We start from the raw sequence: 14,130 nt of genomic DNA, 5'->3' as shown, positions 1-14,130 counted from the left end.
CAGTCGTCAACTCGTCTAACCTAACAACATAACCGCCATGGCTTCAAGTCCCGAATGGGCCATACGATGGACTGACTATCCTGCTATGTGTAATCAGTGAGTCACTGAAAGCCAAGTCCACTAGTGGTGTAAGCAGTAGAGGTGTGCCAAATGAACCAGAAGCGTACGGTTCATTCAGTTCACATGAAAAAATGAATGAACCGGTTCACAAGTGAAGAACGCTATAGTTCATTTTATACATCAAAATTAAAAAAAATCATGAAAATGAGTGCAAACATTCATGATCATTTTGAAAAGACAAAACAAAAAAAATCTTTCGACATTCGCCAATTTAGAGAGAAAAAAACAAGAAATGGTCGATTTTAAAAAATTAAAAAAAAAAAAACAAATTTTAAAATGTTTGTGTTAATCACTTTCTAGGGTCAAATAATAGATAGTCAATATTGGCTTGCTTTTCATGCGATTAGACCTATGGATTAATATGTACTTCTACCGAATAGTGTACCGATTCACAGACTTTACAGGTATTGCTGTTAGAAAAAGAACGAACACACAGCAATGAACGACTCGGTTCACTCGTGTTCATTTAAAATAACCGAAATGCCCGCCTCTAGTAGGCAGGTCTTGACCGACAACGGTTGTTGTGCGAAAAAAAGAAGAAGAATAAACCCTGAAATTGTTTTATTAATAAAATTATAAAAAAAAACAGAATGTTCCGTATATACACGATTAATGCGGTCTAAAAAAATAGCATAACTCGAATATGAATGAGTCCAAAAAATATTCGTCTGATTGAATATTTTACAGAAAAAAACGAATTAAGACCACAAAAAGCATGAGACGGTACATGTAATGAAAACGGTTTGCTAGTAAGGACTATCAGCGCACGCGTTTTACAAGAAAAAAGCCATTAACTTACGCAGTGCAGCAAAATGTCACTGTCAATGTCATAAAAAATACTTGCTGACACAAAATACATGCATGCGTCACGTACTCTATTGTGAGAATCACAGGTGATGCTCAAACAGTTAATGTGACGAACACATGCTTGTAGACAAGCTTGTCGTAACAAACCGCGCTTGATCAGTTATTTTATCATGACTTTTTTTACTGTGATCAATTCTGCAAAATATCACTGACATGGTCATGAAAAAATCCGGCTGAAAAAAAATCATCAGCGTCACGGGCTCTACTGCTCAAACAGTTGGTACAACTATCACATGCTTGGTGACATTTTTGCAACCAACTTTTGGTCAGTAGAATGTCGTGATTATTATAGCGACCAAGTATGTATGTCATGACCAAGTAAGTATCGAAGGTGCTACAAAAATGTCACTAAGAATGTAGTTGGTCCACCAACTGTTTGAGTCTCACCCCTGATCATCACAGTTGTGTACATGAGCTTTAGTATCAACAATGAACATCAAGCTACTACGGATGTATTCATTGTTTTCGATAGTCATCGTCACGTGATTGTCATGAAAGCACTGTAGTTGTTAAATAGCAACTAAAACACTTAAAAAATAAAAATAGTCTTTGGACGTGCGCTCAAAACGTATCATGTCGTTTTGCGCAATACGCGAAAGAAATAATAGTAATCGCATCAAACAATTATACGATCTGGTGCATCTGTTAGCAATTATTAGTGCTATTGACTAAATGACCAACAAGCTAACTCACTTGGTCCTGAAAAAAACATATTATTGACCCACTCTTCTTACAAGATTTGTTTTAATTAATCTCTGGTAGAAATATTTCATTTCGAAAAATAATATTTGCTACTGAAATGGTACAGAAAACTTTACATATATAATGTTATAAAAATCAGTTCAAACACTGCCACAATCTGAAAAATTACATGAAGTAAAGTGTGTTTACATTTAATATTATTTCCTTTCATTTAGATTTTGTTTGATTCTTGTCAAAATCGGAATGTCTTCATAGCGTAACGTAACTGTAAAATCACTCATTTATTAAAATATGGAAAAAATTAGCTTATAATAGTGGTCTGCACTGTAGAATCCCTTTCCTCTTAGAATATGTCAAAAATTATACTAGACGAATCAATCGAAAATCAAACTGAGCCTTTGCAAAAAGGCCCCGTAAACCCCGTGATAAATAATAAAATAAAAACCCTACAATCAATGCAGTTTTGACATTTTACTCCAACAGAAAAACACGAACCCGTACGTTAATCTTTCGCTGATTTTAGAATGTACAGTCAGGTCTATGGAAACAGTTAATTATTTAATTGACTTTGAGATATCCCTTCTTGCCCTTCTCTTCCCCTTTCTCTTCGATCAACAAACCCATTCGCGTTCGATTAATGGCCCCTAATTTCGACCGCACACATTACCAATACACCTCGCAAAACAAGCATTTACAGCAGATTATTGTCAAATTTATGTTGTCCGCAGGATCGGAGCCAAGTGCCCACACTCTATCTCCTCTGTTTCACTACTGGCCTGCTTGTTGTAGTACAGTATATGCTTAACATTCAATAAATTTCATTACCAAACCCAAGCAAGCTGAGGAGAGTGGCGATGGCGGCCACAGCGCGCCCCAACGCCAAGGCCATCAGCGTTGGAAAACATCAAGGCTCGGGCGTCATCGTGTGTACCAAATCCCATTGCCGAAATGTAGCGCCAGCGCGACGCCACACCACACCACCCAATCGCTGGCCATATGCTGGCGTTGGATGGTTGCGTCGTGTGGTGACCTTTTGTAGGGGTGATAGGGACCACCCTACCTCCTTACCACCGTCTCGCGGCGGATGGAAATCGATGGTTTGCAAATGGAAATAGACCTTTTTCCCATTGCACGCTTCCCTCCCCGACACCATATCACTGTCCTTCGGGAGAGGCAACAAGGCAAGAGTGATCGGTTTCGTTGTGTACCACCTTCTAATGGCCAGAAAGGGTTCAAGTACAACGCAATCGGTTCCGACAATTTATTGAGATTTATTTTCGATTTGACAGTTACGAGATGTTGCCGTGTTACATCGCTTTCGTTGTCTAAAACGTTGGAAGATGAAGACATTCACCATGAGCAAGTCCCCACTATACAATTGAAAACCAAACAGCTGATCGTCTGCTGATGGGCAAAGCTAAAAAAAAAGGATTTAAGCAATCAAAACAGATTTCATGATAAGACCACAGCGAGGTCCTGGATCAACACAATCTCAGCACAGTCTTTATACATCCACGAAACCGAAATTAATTTTCGTTCCGGTATCATTAAGCACCGTATCCGTCGCACTCTCACACACATGTTGTGTCATATTCCGAAACGCATTGGAGAGATCCTCCTGATGACCCCGAGAGCCTGTGGTAAGGAATAACAACGCAGTCATTCACAAAAACCACGGGAAAAGAGACTAATAGAAGTGTCATTCCAGGCATTGGACCTCCACCCTTTGGTAGCAGAAATCCGTCGATTTAACTACCGCGGAGCCGGCTGGAGATAATAGATGTTGCACGGCGGAGCACACAGGACGGCATTTTTGACGTCCGAGCGTAGATGGGATATTTATTTTTACGACTTTTTAACGAGTTGCGTTACGTGCCTTGCGCATTAAGCAATGCGTGTTCGGAGGAGCTGACCTGCGGAAGATTTACTTCCGAGCGAGCAAACGCAGTTCGTCTGTCCAGCGATTTTGGGGACTTTGGGTAGAAGCACTGAAGCGATTTGTTGGTTTTATAGCGTTTAATATAGGAATAATAGTTTTGTCTAGAAGAGCCAGAATAGCCCATTTAGTAACGCTGGTAACCATGTCAGTACAAGATTATTTATACAACGTTTCTCGCAGAAAACGAACCATTCCAAAGAAGTCGCTAGGACTCGATTCTTCATATGTCCAAGAAAGCTCCACACTTCTCTTGGAGCGACGTGTGAGATCTTATTTTTAGTGTCACCAGATATCGATTATTTTGCCCGCTGTTGTTTTCGCTGCCTTTTTCAATGTCTCATTTTGACCGCTGCTGCTGCTGCTACTGCTCTCCGTCGCTCACAGCGCAGTCATTCGTTCTGAAGAAAAGCGAGTGACACTGTGTTGCCGGCGCAATCTAATTTTAGCCCACTGAAATCCAACGTGCGAGAGCATGGATGCATTTTCCTCCATCGCGTCCCATGATGATCGAGTGCAATTCCATTCCTCAAACATCCCCCTTGTCACCTGTACGGTTTACGGTATGCAAAATTGCGACGTCATACATTCCACAACACAGACGGAGAGGGAAGGCGCATTCTTCGAATAAGCGCATCACGGGAATTGCTAATTGAATATAAAAATACAGTTCCGCATTGATTCTATTTAGAAGAATGTTTTTGCAATATTAAAAATGTCATCCTGGTGGACTTTTGTGGTACAGACACCGTGCACGAAAACTCAGTCTCTGCTATCTGCGAGTTAGTTACTACGAATGAAGTGTATCATTTCAGAATTTTGTTTTAACAAGGGCTTCCATGGAAATGATTCCATAAAGTAACGAATGTTGCATGACGTTTCAAAAAAGGGGATTTTTGTGCTTGAACGTTTGCATGATTTTTTTTTCTTTTTTTAATCTTTTTTTTAAGTCACCCAATAGCTTGCAGTGGTGGAATTGCCCCTGAAGCACATGGCAAACCATTTCCATTTAGCAGTAAATGGTTAGGAATTGCTACGCTCGTTAGAGCGAACGTACAGAATATGATTGCAAATTAATTTTCCAACCAGTGAGCACACGGTACACGCGCGCGCTCACCGCTCGGTGACGTGTGTGGTAAACGACGAACCGCTCCTCTTTGTCGTCATGTGTGTGCTGCTGCTGCCGCTGCTGTCCAATCGTCACGCGGTTCTAGCTTTGACAAGTGGGAATGGAAAACAACCAAAACACAACGTACATAGAAATAAAGCTAAAAACGACCTTTGGGTTGAAAGTAGAATGTTGCTTATTGAAATGGATACCAACCAGTGTGCTTCGAATGGTTTTAATTAATCCGAATTAGCGCACATCGTGAGCACATTCGTTACTAATTGGTGTGCTATAATTTAATACCACGCAATTCTAGCAGATGGCGCTGATTGCAAAACTGTCAAATAGTGGTCGCTCTCCACTGAGGTTTGATTTTACTACAAATTGTCAGTAATATTGTGTACTATTCCTAATTAAATGTTAAATTACACCAAAGTTTGTTGCTATTTATACTATAAAAAACGGTTCACATCTGGCATTTATCAAATGGAGAAAAACCCCACACATGCTATGATTAACACCATTCGATCTGGCGCAATTTAACCCGAAAGCATCGATTACGGATTTTGTCGGTCGAAGCCAGAAAGGCAAAAGAATTAGCTGACGCAATACTGCGTTCTTTCCATTTACGATCTCGCTTCCCTTACAAACCCATTCCTGAATGAAATGAACACCTTCCGTTTTAGCTTGCTGAGGTTATTGGAACTCTCGGTAGAGGTCGCTAGAAGGAAAGATAATTTAGTTGCGCTGGTGAAACAAAACACATTAATCCCATCGTACCGATTGCAATCGTCTAAGGGAAATGAATTAAAACAGATGTGTTAATTTTCGCTGATGAGAAAAAGAAACAAATCAAAAGTACATTTTCGCAAAAAGCTGTTTCTTAAGATGGACAACATTATCTTTATATGAAGTGAGTTTACTTTCATCAAGATGAGTTACTCTAAGTTACTTCCATCAAGATATTCTTTTCGCTTTTTCTGCTACTCTTTTCTGCGTCACTGCAATAAAACAATACCGACGCCGATGCCATCAGACTTTACCCATCTGTACTCTGGTGATTTGTTTTTACTTTTTGCTCCCAGTGAGGCCCTCCTGTGTGGGTTTTGTTTGCATCGCAACGGTATCCATCAGGACGGGGTTTTCTTTAGTCGACACACAAACGTTTCACGGTGCGCACCTCTAATGCAAATATTAACATTTATTCGAAATGAAAACAAAAGCAACAGGAAAGCAACACCTACACATGACATGACAGACGCACTCTTTATAGCATTGCGACGGAACATTGCTCCTGCCAGCTAGCGTGCTATAAATTGTGTCTCTTTTGTTTTAAAAGAAAAGAAAAGGCTCACATATGGTTGAGCTAAAAATAAAGTAAAGCAAAATAAAATTCAATGAGAGGGTTATATGATAAATGGATTATTCTTACATATTATAATTACCACAAAAACATCCTTATTTCCTACAAAAACCATTCCCACAGAATCAAACACGTTGCGTGACGAAATGGAAATGAAACTATTTTCAACCATCGCAACGACCAACTTCCAACAGCGTTGGCGAAGACGAAACCCATTACCGAATAATTTATTCAGGCAAACAATTAAAAAAAAGGATGTGGCATTATCACACTTTCGCAACACTTTCGTCACACTTTCGCATGCAAACAGTGAAAGAAAGCAAAACTGCATTCTAACTGTCCAACCAGCGCTTGTGGTATATCGTTCTACCACTAGAGGAAGGCAAAAAATATGTTCCTCAAGCATAAAACCAAACCCTACCAAGAACACTATGCAAATGAACGACCGAGAAGCAACTTTCTCTGTTGGGAGACGACTTACAACATCAGAGAGAAATGGGGAAGAACAAAGTTTGCCGTCCGACGGCAGTGAGGTGTGCCGTGGGGACAATCGGACATAATTGAGGCTTCTGCTCTCTTGCCTTGACCTAGTTTACACTATCGCACAGGAAAAAGCACAACGTTGTTGGAGTGATGCAAAAAAGAAAATGTTACAAAAGTAGCAAAAACCATACACTAGAAGAACGACGTTTGACGTCATGTTTTGAAGAAATGAGTAGAGTTTTTAATTAAAAAACCATTCCCCCATTGTGGGGTGGAACTTTTTAAAACATCATTTTCAAAACTTCGTCTAGTCAAAATTAAGAGAAAACAAAAGATGAAAATGACATCTTCAAGCAGGGCGCACGTCTGTGATAAACGGCGATAAACGGAAGCGAAACAGCAGCAAAACTTTCCGATACGGTTCGATCCCCAACGAGTGCAATGTCCGATGTAGAGCGTTAAATGATGCAATAATAAATGCAAAAATGGGGGTAAAAATTGAATAAAACAACAGACGAGATGACGGGGCGATTAATAATAGCAAAAGGAAAGCAGTATGGCGCCTTTCTTGGCTTTTAATGGAGAGCAGCAGATGGTGAAAAAACTAACGAAAGATCAACTAAATCGTCTCAATATATATCTAAAACATCAAATGAGAAGAACTTTTCATTTATCTGCAATATAATACGAAAAGTACGATGGCAATTTGTCTAATTTTCTATTATGAAGAACTTAAGAACTTTACTGATGATCTTAACGAATGCAATTAATTTACAAAATACCGCGTTAACTCGCCACCTATTTCCAACGGTTACACCATTTCAACACTATTAGGACGTGCCAACCGCAAAAAAAACATCATCCTCCCCCCCCTCCCCCGAAAACAGCAACATTGTTAAAAATGATTTATTACACGCAACTTCCTGTTATTCTTTGCACATGTGCGTTGTACACTCACCCCCGAAAACAATCGGATATTGTGCGTATCCGTCGACATTGCCATCCGATTGCTGCTACTTCTTCTGGTGTGCGGTACTGTTGAGCCACACACACCATTATCCAACGGGTTTTATCTTTGACTTTTTGCTTTGCTTTTGCGCTGTTTTTTTCTATCTGGTTAACCACCCACAACCGGTGAGTTTTCCTTTTCCTTTTCACCTGACCAGATTGAGTGGGGCTTTTCCAACCCTGGGTTTGTGCCAAACGAACGGTACCGAATATGATGATGGGTGGACAGAGAAGAAGAATCACGATTTGCTGTAACTGTTCTCCAGCTGTAAATGATTTTTTACCGGTTGAGATCATTTTATCGCCAACGCCAACGCATATTATTTCAGCAGCCTGGGTTTTTTGTATGTCTCTTCTCTTTTGCCGGTATTCCACTCAACCTGCTTTTCCGGAAGCGTGCAGCAAACAACAACAACAAAAATGAGAAGTAAAACACCTTTTGAAAATTCTTTCCACCTTCACCAGGGAATGGTGAAAAATTATTGACATGCCAGAAATGGTGATAGCAGCATGTTCTTTTTTTTTTACTTTTGGGTCGAAAAAACAGTATCCTTGTCCAGGAGGAAAAGGGCCCATCTTGCCAACGTACAACAGAACGGCACAAAGCGATGTTGCTAATGGGCTTAGCAGGAGGACAATTCTTTCGTACGATTGTTTTGCCTTTTTTGGTTATGTTTTTTCCACCTATTAAGTATGCGCGACCAGGTGAGAGCAAGAAAAAGTCCCAGGACGATAACACACACACACAACTTCCACAACCTTTCCAACTCGCAACAGGATAATGAGTCAATTGAAGGCCGACGGAGAAACCCTTTCGTGACCGTCGGTTGGCTGGCCAGAGAAAGAAACCAGATTTGACCAATCGAGTGTCTTCCTTAAATGGCCTTCAAGACTGGATGGTTATGACACTTGAAGGGTCGCCCACATCGCTCCTTCCATTAATGGTTTTAGACATAAAGAAAAACACTGACCAAATCTGACCGTTTACGATACAGCATAGAGTCGGAAATGGGGCATTTCAATCATATTGTGGCAGCTTCTTTGTAGAGAGTCGGTCCATTAATACAATAATGTATTATAATTTGTTTAGAAGTACAAACTACGTGACTTTGTCCAAGTTGGGGACACTGTTGCTCGCAAATAGACGACAAAAAAGTATGGTGAAATGGCTAAGCTAATAATAAGTTGTGTACTAATGAGAGCGTATTACATAGCAATACGGCCTTTTTGGACCGTTCGTTCTGAATAAAAAAAACATTTTACATATGTTACAATATAGGAGATTTTAGTGTTTTTAAATACAGATAATGAGTGGAATTTATGAATCCAACTAGAGATGTGCTGATTAAGTGATGAGTGAGTTAGTGTAATCCTGCAAATAAAGGTTTGGGCATAACCTTGCTATAAGATTTTTTTTTGCTATTTTTTGCTCTATCTTTCCCTTGAGAATTCATATTTACACTGATTTATAATAGAAAATTCTTCTTACTCTTTTTTTTTTTACTGTCCGCTGTCATGCCGGCCATATAGGCTAACGCTTTCATGACGACCTATTAGTGCCACACATCCAGATAGTCAGGACCACGCGCCACCACCGTCAGGAGGACGGTCCATACGAGGCTTGAGTCCACGACGAGCATGTCTGTATAATCATACGTGTTAACGACTGTACCACGAGATCACCCGCTAATTAAGAGAGTAAAATCCGGTATAAAAGTCGATCATAAAGTGAGTGAGGTGAATCGGACTAGTATAAAGTGAGTGAAGTGTAATTAAATAGTAAGCCCAGAGAGTGAGTTTGTTGAATCTTTAAATAATGAATTAAATATCCAAAATCCTTGGAGCAGCCCATCCAGATTCATTCAAATCGCTGTAAAGGGAAGTAATCTCATATAATATAAAAAAATCAATCTTTAAAATTCTTATCTTTTTTAGTATTACGAACCTTTTAATTACTGTTTCAGCTAGAACTTTTGCAGCATTCCCAAACTGATAACAATATTTATTACTGGTAATGTAACATACATGCAAAAAATGCATTTTTGTATTTGAGACTCGCCATTATCGCCAATACAAGTGACCTTGAGCTCTAAATGATCCATGCTGTACGGTGCAGAAAGATGGATGACAGCGTCAAATGACGCACAATGCAAAAAAAATCAGCTTTTAAACATGGAAAGTCTTTTTATATGAGGAAACTTTTAACACATTTTCAAAAAACTATAATTTTCATTTTATAAAAATCCTTGAATAATTGAATTATCTTTATCTGCTTCCTGTATATAATTCAATTAGTTCTTTGTGACAAATTTCCTAGCAACACAATGCGTTTTGGTTAGATAAAAAGAACAGACCACAAACACCTCAATTTGTAAGCCTAATCGAATTTCATTGCAAATCCGCACACATCTCCCTCCAATCCTGGATGCCGGATGTGGTCGTTAACCGCAGGGGCGGAATGATTCACAGAAGATCGGTGGCAAAAAATGGCACGTGAGCACGGTGGCGGCATGTCCACTTCGCTGGCCCGACCACACATTGTTTTCTCTATTGTTATTATCCTTTCCCTTTTCCCCTGCCATATAAAGTGTGCGCAAAATGGCACACCGTGACGTTGACTAATTTCCGTTTCCTTCCGCTGGGAAAAGAAGGGGTATCTCCACAGCGGTAACCGGGAGAACTTTTTTCAGGTTAGCTCCCAAAAGGGAACACACAGAGGGCTTCATTTGAGCGGTACAGAAATACCTTCGCGTGCAGGAGCGAGCGAGGCTCAAAAATAGGAACTCATCGGCTTCAGGGGTATTGATTGCTGCCGTATTTTGGCACGCACACACTGCAAAAGCGATCCATCAGGAGTGTGACAGTCTCGGCAGGGGGAACTATTCTTGTTCCGAGTTAACCAACAGCACCACAAATATCCTTTCTCTGCGTGATATATGATGCTTAAATCGAAGTTTGGAAAACAGGAAGGTTGGTTATTGGTGATGACGTATTTGTGTGGTAAAAGACTTACCGTACCGTCCACAATGTATCAAGGCTTTTGGATTATCTAGCTAGACGTTAAGTCATCTAGTTAACAGAAATCATCTCTTCCCAATGATACAAATTATCAACTCAGATCACTTCTAGAAAGGCAGAATTCTCGTCCCAAAACTGTCCGAAAAGCACAGAAAACCTACACACCCTGGAGGCCTTCTACTAATCAATGTTGGTTCGATAATTGTACCCACAACAACACTTATTTTCTTCCGAAACTCCATCTTCAATCCCCCGCAGGCCGCAGAAATTGGGGAAATTGACTTACTTTGCACAGCTTGCGCGCAATTTGGGCGGTGTTTAATGCTCTGCCTCTTGAAAATAGAACGATAGCAGATGAGTGATGGCAGCCAAAAGATGAAAATAACCACCAAACAAGCGTGGAGGAAGAGGATGAAGATGATGATTGCGAGCAAAACACTTCCCGGAACACATCGTTTTTCAGAAAGGGAAGAAGCTTACAAAAAAGTTTGGAAAGAAAAACAAAGCAAAGTTGGTGAAGCAATTAAGATGCTTCTTTTCTTATGAAACCAGAGCAAAGACTGGTGGAATAGAACCTACAATGTTTTGGGATATTTACCGGACAAAGTTCGCCTAGCCTTTGCGCTCACGATCGCTAGAAAATGTTCGAATTCGATCCAAACTCCATTGCGATCGCGTGCCTACTGCATGAAACTTAGGAAAATCGTTCATTTTTTAAGTACTTGAACGGCCCAATTAGTTTATTCTATAGAATTGAATGGGAAAAACAAAAGTTCTTTCGTGTTTTTATCTATATAAATATGGATCATGATCGATGTATCATTAAAATCTTTGCCTGTCTCGTACTCTCGTTCACAGCGGATCATCGCTCTATCATTGAATCGTTCATTCGTTCATTCGTTCAATCGTTTATTCGTTCATTCGTTCAATCGTTTATTCGTTCATTCGTTCATTCGTTCAATCGTTTATTCGTTCATTCGTTCAATCGTTTATTCGTTCATTCGTTCATTCGTTCAATCGTTAACTCGCTCAAACGTTCTTTCAATCATTCATTCGTTCGTCCGTTCGTCCGTTCGTCCGTTCGTCCGTTCGTCCGTTCGTCCGTTCGTCCGTTCGTCCGTTCGTTCGTTCGTCAATTTGAACAATTTGAACGCAGTTCACACTCTCCCACTTGAAAGAACTGATCGGAACAATTCGAAATCTCCTTCACTCTTCCTCTCCCTAGACTGAGAACTGACCTGCAGAAACATGTCACCGTTTCCTCTACGTCCAGCGGCAGTATGATGCCGGACCCGCCCATGATCTTGCTGAGATTGCTGGCCGAGGCGGACGGTCCACCCTCATTGCTCGGTATGGACGAGTAGCGCACGGACAGGTTCTTCGAGGCGGACGTCGCCCGGCTCGTGATCGCGTTCAGCACGGCCGTGGTCCACATCTTGGAGAAGCGACCACCGCCGCCACCGTCCATAGTCGTCTTAAAAAGCAAGGGAGTGAGTGAAGGACACTAATTTGTTTGTGACGACTTGTCGCTATTGGGAGCCTGGTTTGTTGTTAAAGAGCGATCACAACACCAACAGGATCATCATCATCGAACGATCACTCACTTAACACGCTCCACCTCGCACTTCATTTTTCATCCACAAACACACACACACACATAAACGCCATAGATCACTACAAACAGGGTGGAAAATTGAGAAATTGTGAGCAACACACCTCATTCATCACACGATCTTAAGTGGCAAGTGGGCACACAGCACAACCACATCACAACAGCACACACACACATACAGGGGAGCCCGCATTGTGTGTTGGTGCGGGTGATAAATTTCACACAATTATTTATCGCCTCCACTTGACGGGGTGGAAAATTCACAACTTTTGCATATCGGGGAGGTCACTCCACTACCTTACCCTGTGTGATAGAGGGTTGGAATGATTCGTAACTGACAAGCGTGAAAAGCTAGCCTGCTAATTGTACAAGGTCTCGGAGGGCTAGAAAAGGGAAGATGCACACATTCAGCCTTCAATTGCTGCAATTGGAGGAAAGCTTTTTCGACAAGATAAAACACCTTTTTGGACACTATTTCTTATCACAGACACGCACGCAACTACCGTACAGTACTGTTTCGCTAGATCAAACAAACGTTCCCCCGACCAGACCGGGAGCACTGTTCGCAGTGGACTAGGCCACCGACACCGACCGATGACACACAGAGCAGCTCGTGGCAGCGCAAACAGTGGCCAAAGCACCTGTGTGTGTGTCTGCGCGCGCTCGACACTACACAACGTGTACGCGGCGCATATGCGGGAGGCTCCGGATGTGTGGTACCTTCGCTTCTACCCAAAACTATGTCAAACCCTTACAACACACAAAGCGAAGGTTGTTGTGCTGGAAAGATAAAACAGTGCGCTGCGTTGCGTCGCAGCAACAGCTGCTATTATCACTAAGTGCACACTACTACACAAACAACGAGTGTCGAGCGATAAAGCGAATGGACTGGATCTTCACTAAAGCGAGCGAGAGAGAGAGAGAGATGCGCCAACAATATCTATGACAAAATTGGCACGAAATACACGAAAAACAGGGGGAGAGTTTGTAATAATTATCGAACGGTGTTTGCACGATAAAGGTAAGATCCGGTTCCAGCATGCCTGTCCGCTAACTAAATTGTATTTCGCAACTGATCTTAAATGACCCCTTGGGAGATGATCGCATTAAAGCACACACTGGATGGTTCTAGACCCAAAGGATTTATCACTGCCCCCTCCAACAACACTCAAACTAACGTTCTTCGGGGTGCCCAAATCACCAAACGCCCGCCCAGCGTCGACGACAGGCTCGTACAGAAAAGGCGGGCGCCGCTGCCGTTCGCTTCAGGGGCTGATGTTCGTCCACACACACACACACACACACATGCACACACTGAGGGGGCCGTACACACGCGCGAAAGCTTCCACCTCAGCTGAAAAACTCGCGGCAAAAAAACGTGCACCGCGCGCGCAACAACGCCACCCAAGAGAGAGATACTGTGGTTGCGCCGTTTTGGCTCGATCAAGAGCCTAAACAACACCCCTCCTCGGGGCCTGGGAGGGAAAATGTGTGCCATTTCCATCAGTGTGGCTCAAGGGAAGGTGCAAGGAGAGCAGCCAAGCAAAACCGTACCATTCCCTCCGGCCCCGCGACGGGCCCACACGAGAGAGAGAGAGTGTGAAGAAGCCATGGAGGCGGAACTAGTGCAAGCTGCTGATCGTACGCAACCCAGCACCTACCTTCAAATGTGTGCCCATCCGACTAACACACAGCGCACCGGGGGATTGGGGAAGGGGGAGGTACTTTTGGCGTAGTTTGTGTGCATGTGTTCGTATTTGTTTGTATTGGGGCGGTCCAAAGAAAGCTCGCAAACGCAAACAATGTGCGAAGCAGTGTTACAGTGCGATACGGAATGTAGTCAGCGCACAAATCAACATTAGAGGTGTATAGAATTTTTTTTTTAAGTAATGATTAATTTATCCTAATTTTAA

At 41.8% G+C, this 14,130-nt stretch overlaps 1 protein-coding gene across 9 annotated transcripts in view; it reads right to left on the bottom strand.

Annotated features, from left to right (window-relative positions):
• The window catches only part of LOC120904815 (MOB kinase activator-like 2), a 110,330-nt gene that overhangs the window by 85,232 nt on the left and 10,968 nt on the right, over nt 1-14,130 (bottom strand). Inside the window, exons 1-2 of one of the 9 annotated variants that reach the window (XM_040315189.1) lie at nt 13,396-13,487; nt 11,844-12,279 (exon numbers count right to left, since the gene is read on the bottom strand). The exons of 6 other annotated variants lie outside the window; for them this stretch is intronic. In XM_040315189.1, coding sequence (XP_040171123.1) covers nt 11,844-12,073 — 230 coding nt within the window. In that variant the 5' untranslated portion in view covers nt 12,074-12,279; nt 13,396-13,487. Of the gene's footprint in view, nt 1-11,843; nt 12,468-12,677; nt 12,799-13,395; nt 13,488-14,130 lie in introns of those variants that run through there. 2 more of the 9 variants (XM_040315188.1, XM_040315190.1) reach the window with 2 other exon arrangements.

The sequence above is a fragment of the Anopheles arabiensis genome, chromosome 3 (assembly GCF_016920715.1).
Source record: "Anopheles arabiensis isolate DONGOLA chromosome 3, AaraD3, whole genome shotgun sequence".
Taxonomy (NCBI): domain Eukaryota; kingdom Metazoa; phylum Arthropoda; class Insecta; order Diptera; family Culicidae; genus Anopheles; species Anopheles arabiensis.
This window is presented reverse-complemented; position numbering and strand designations above follow the sequence as displayed.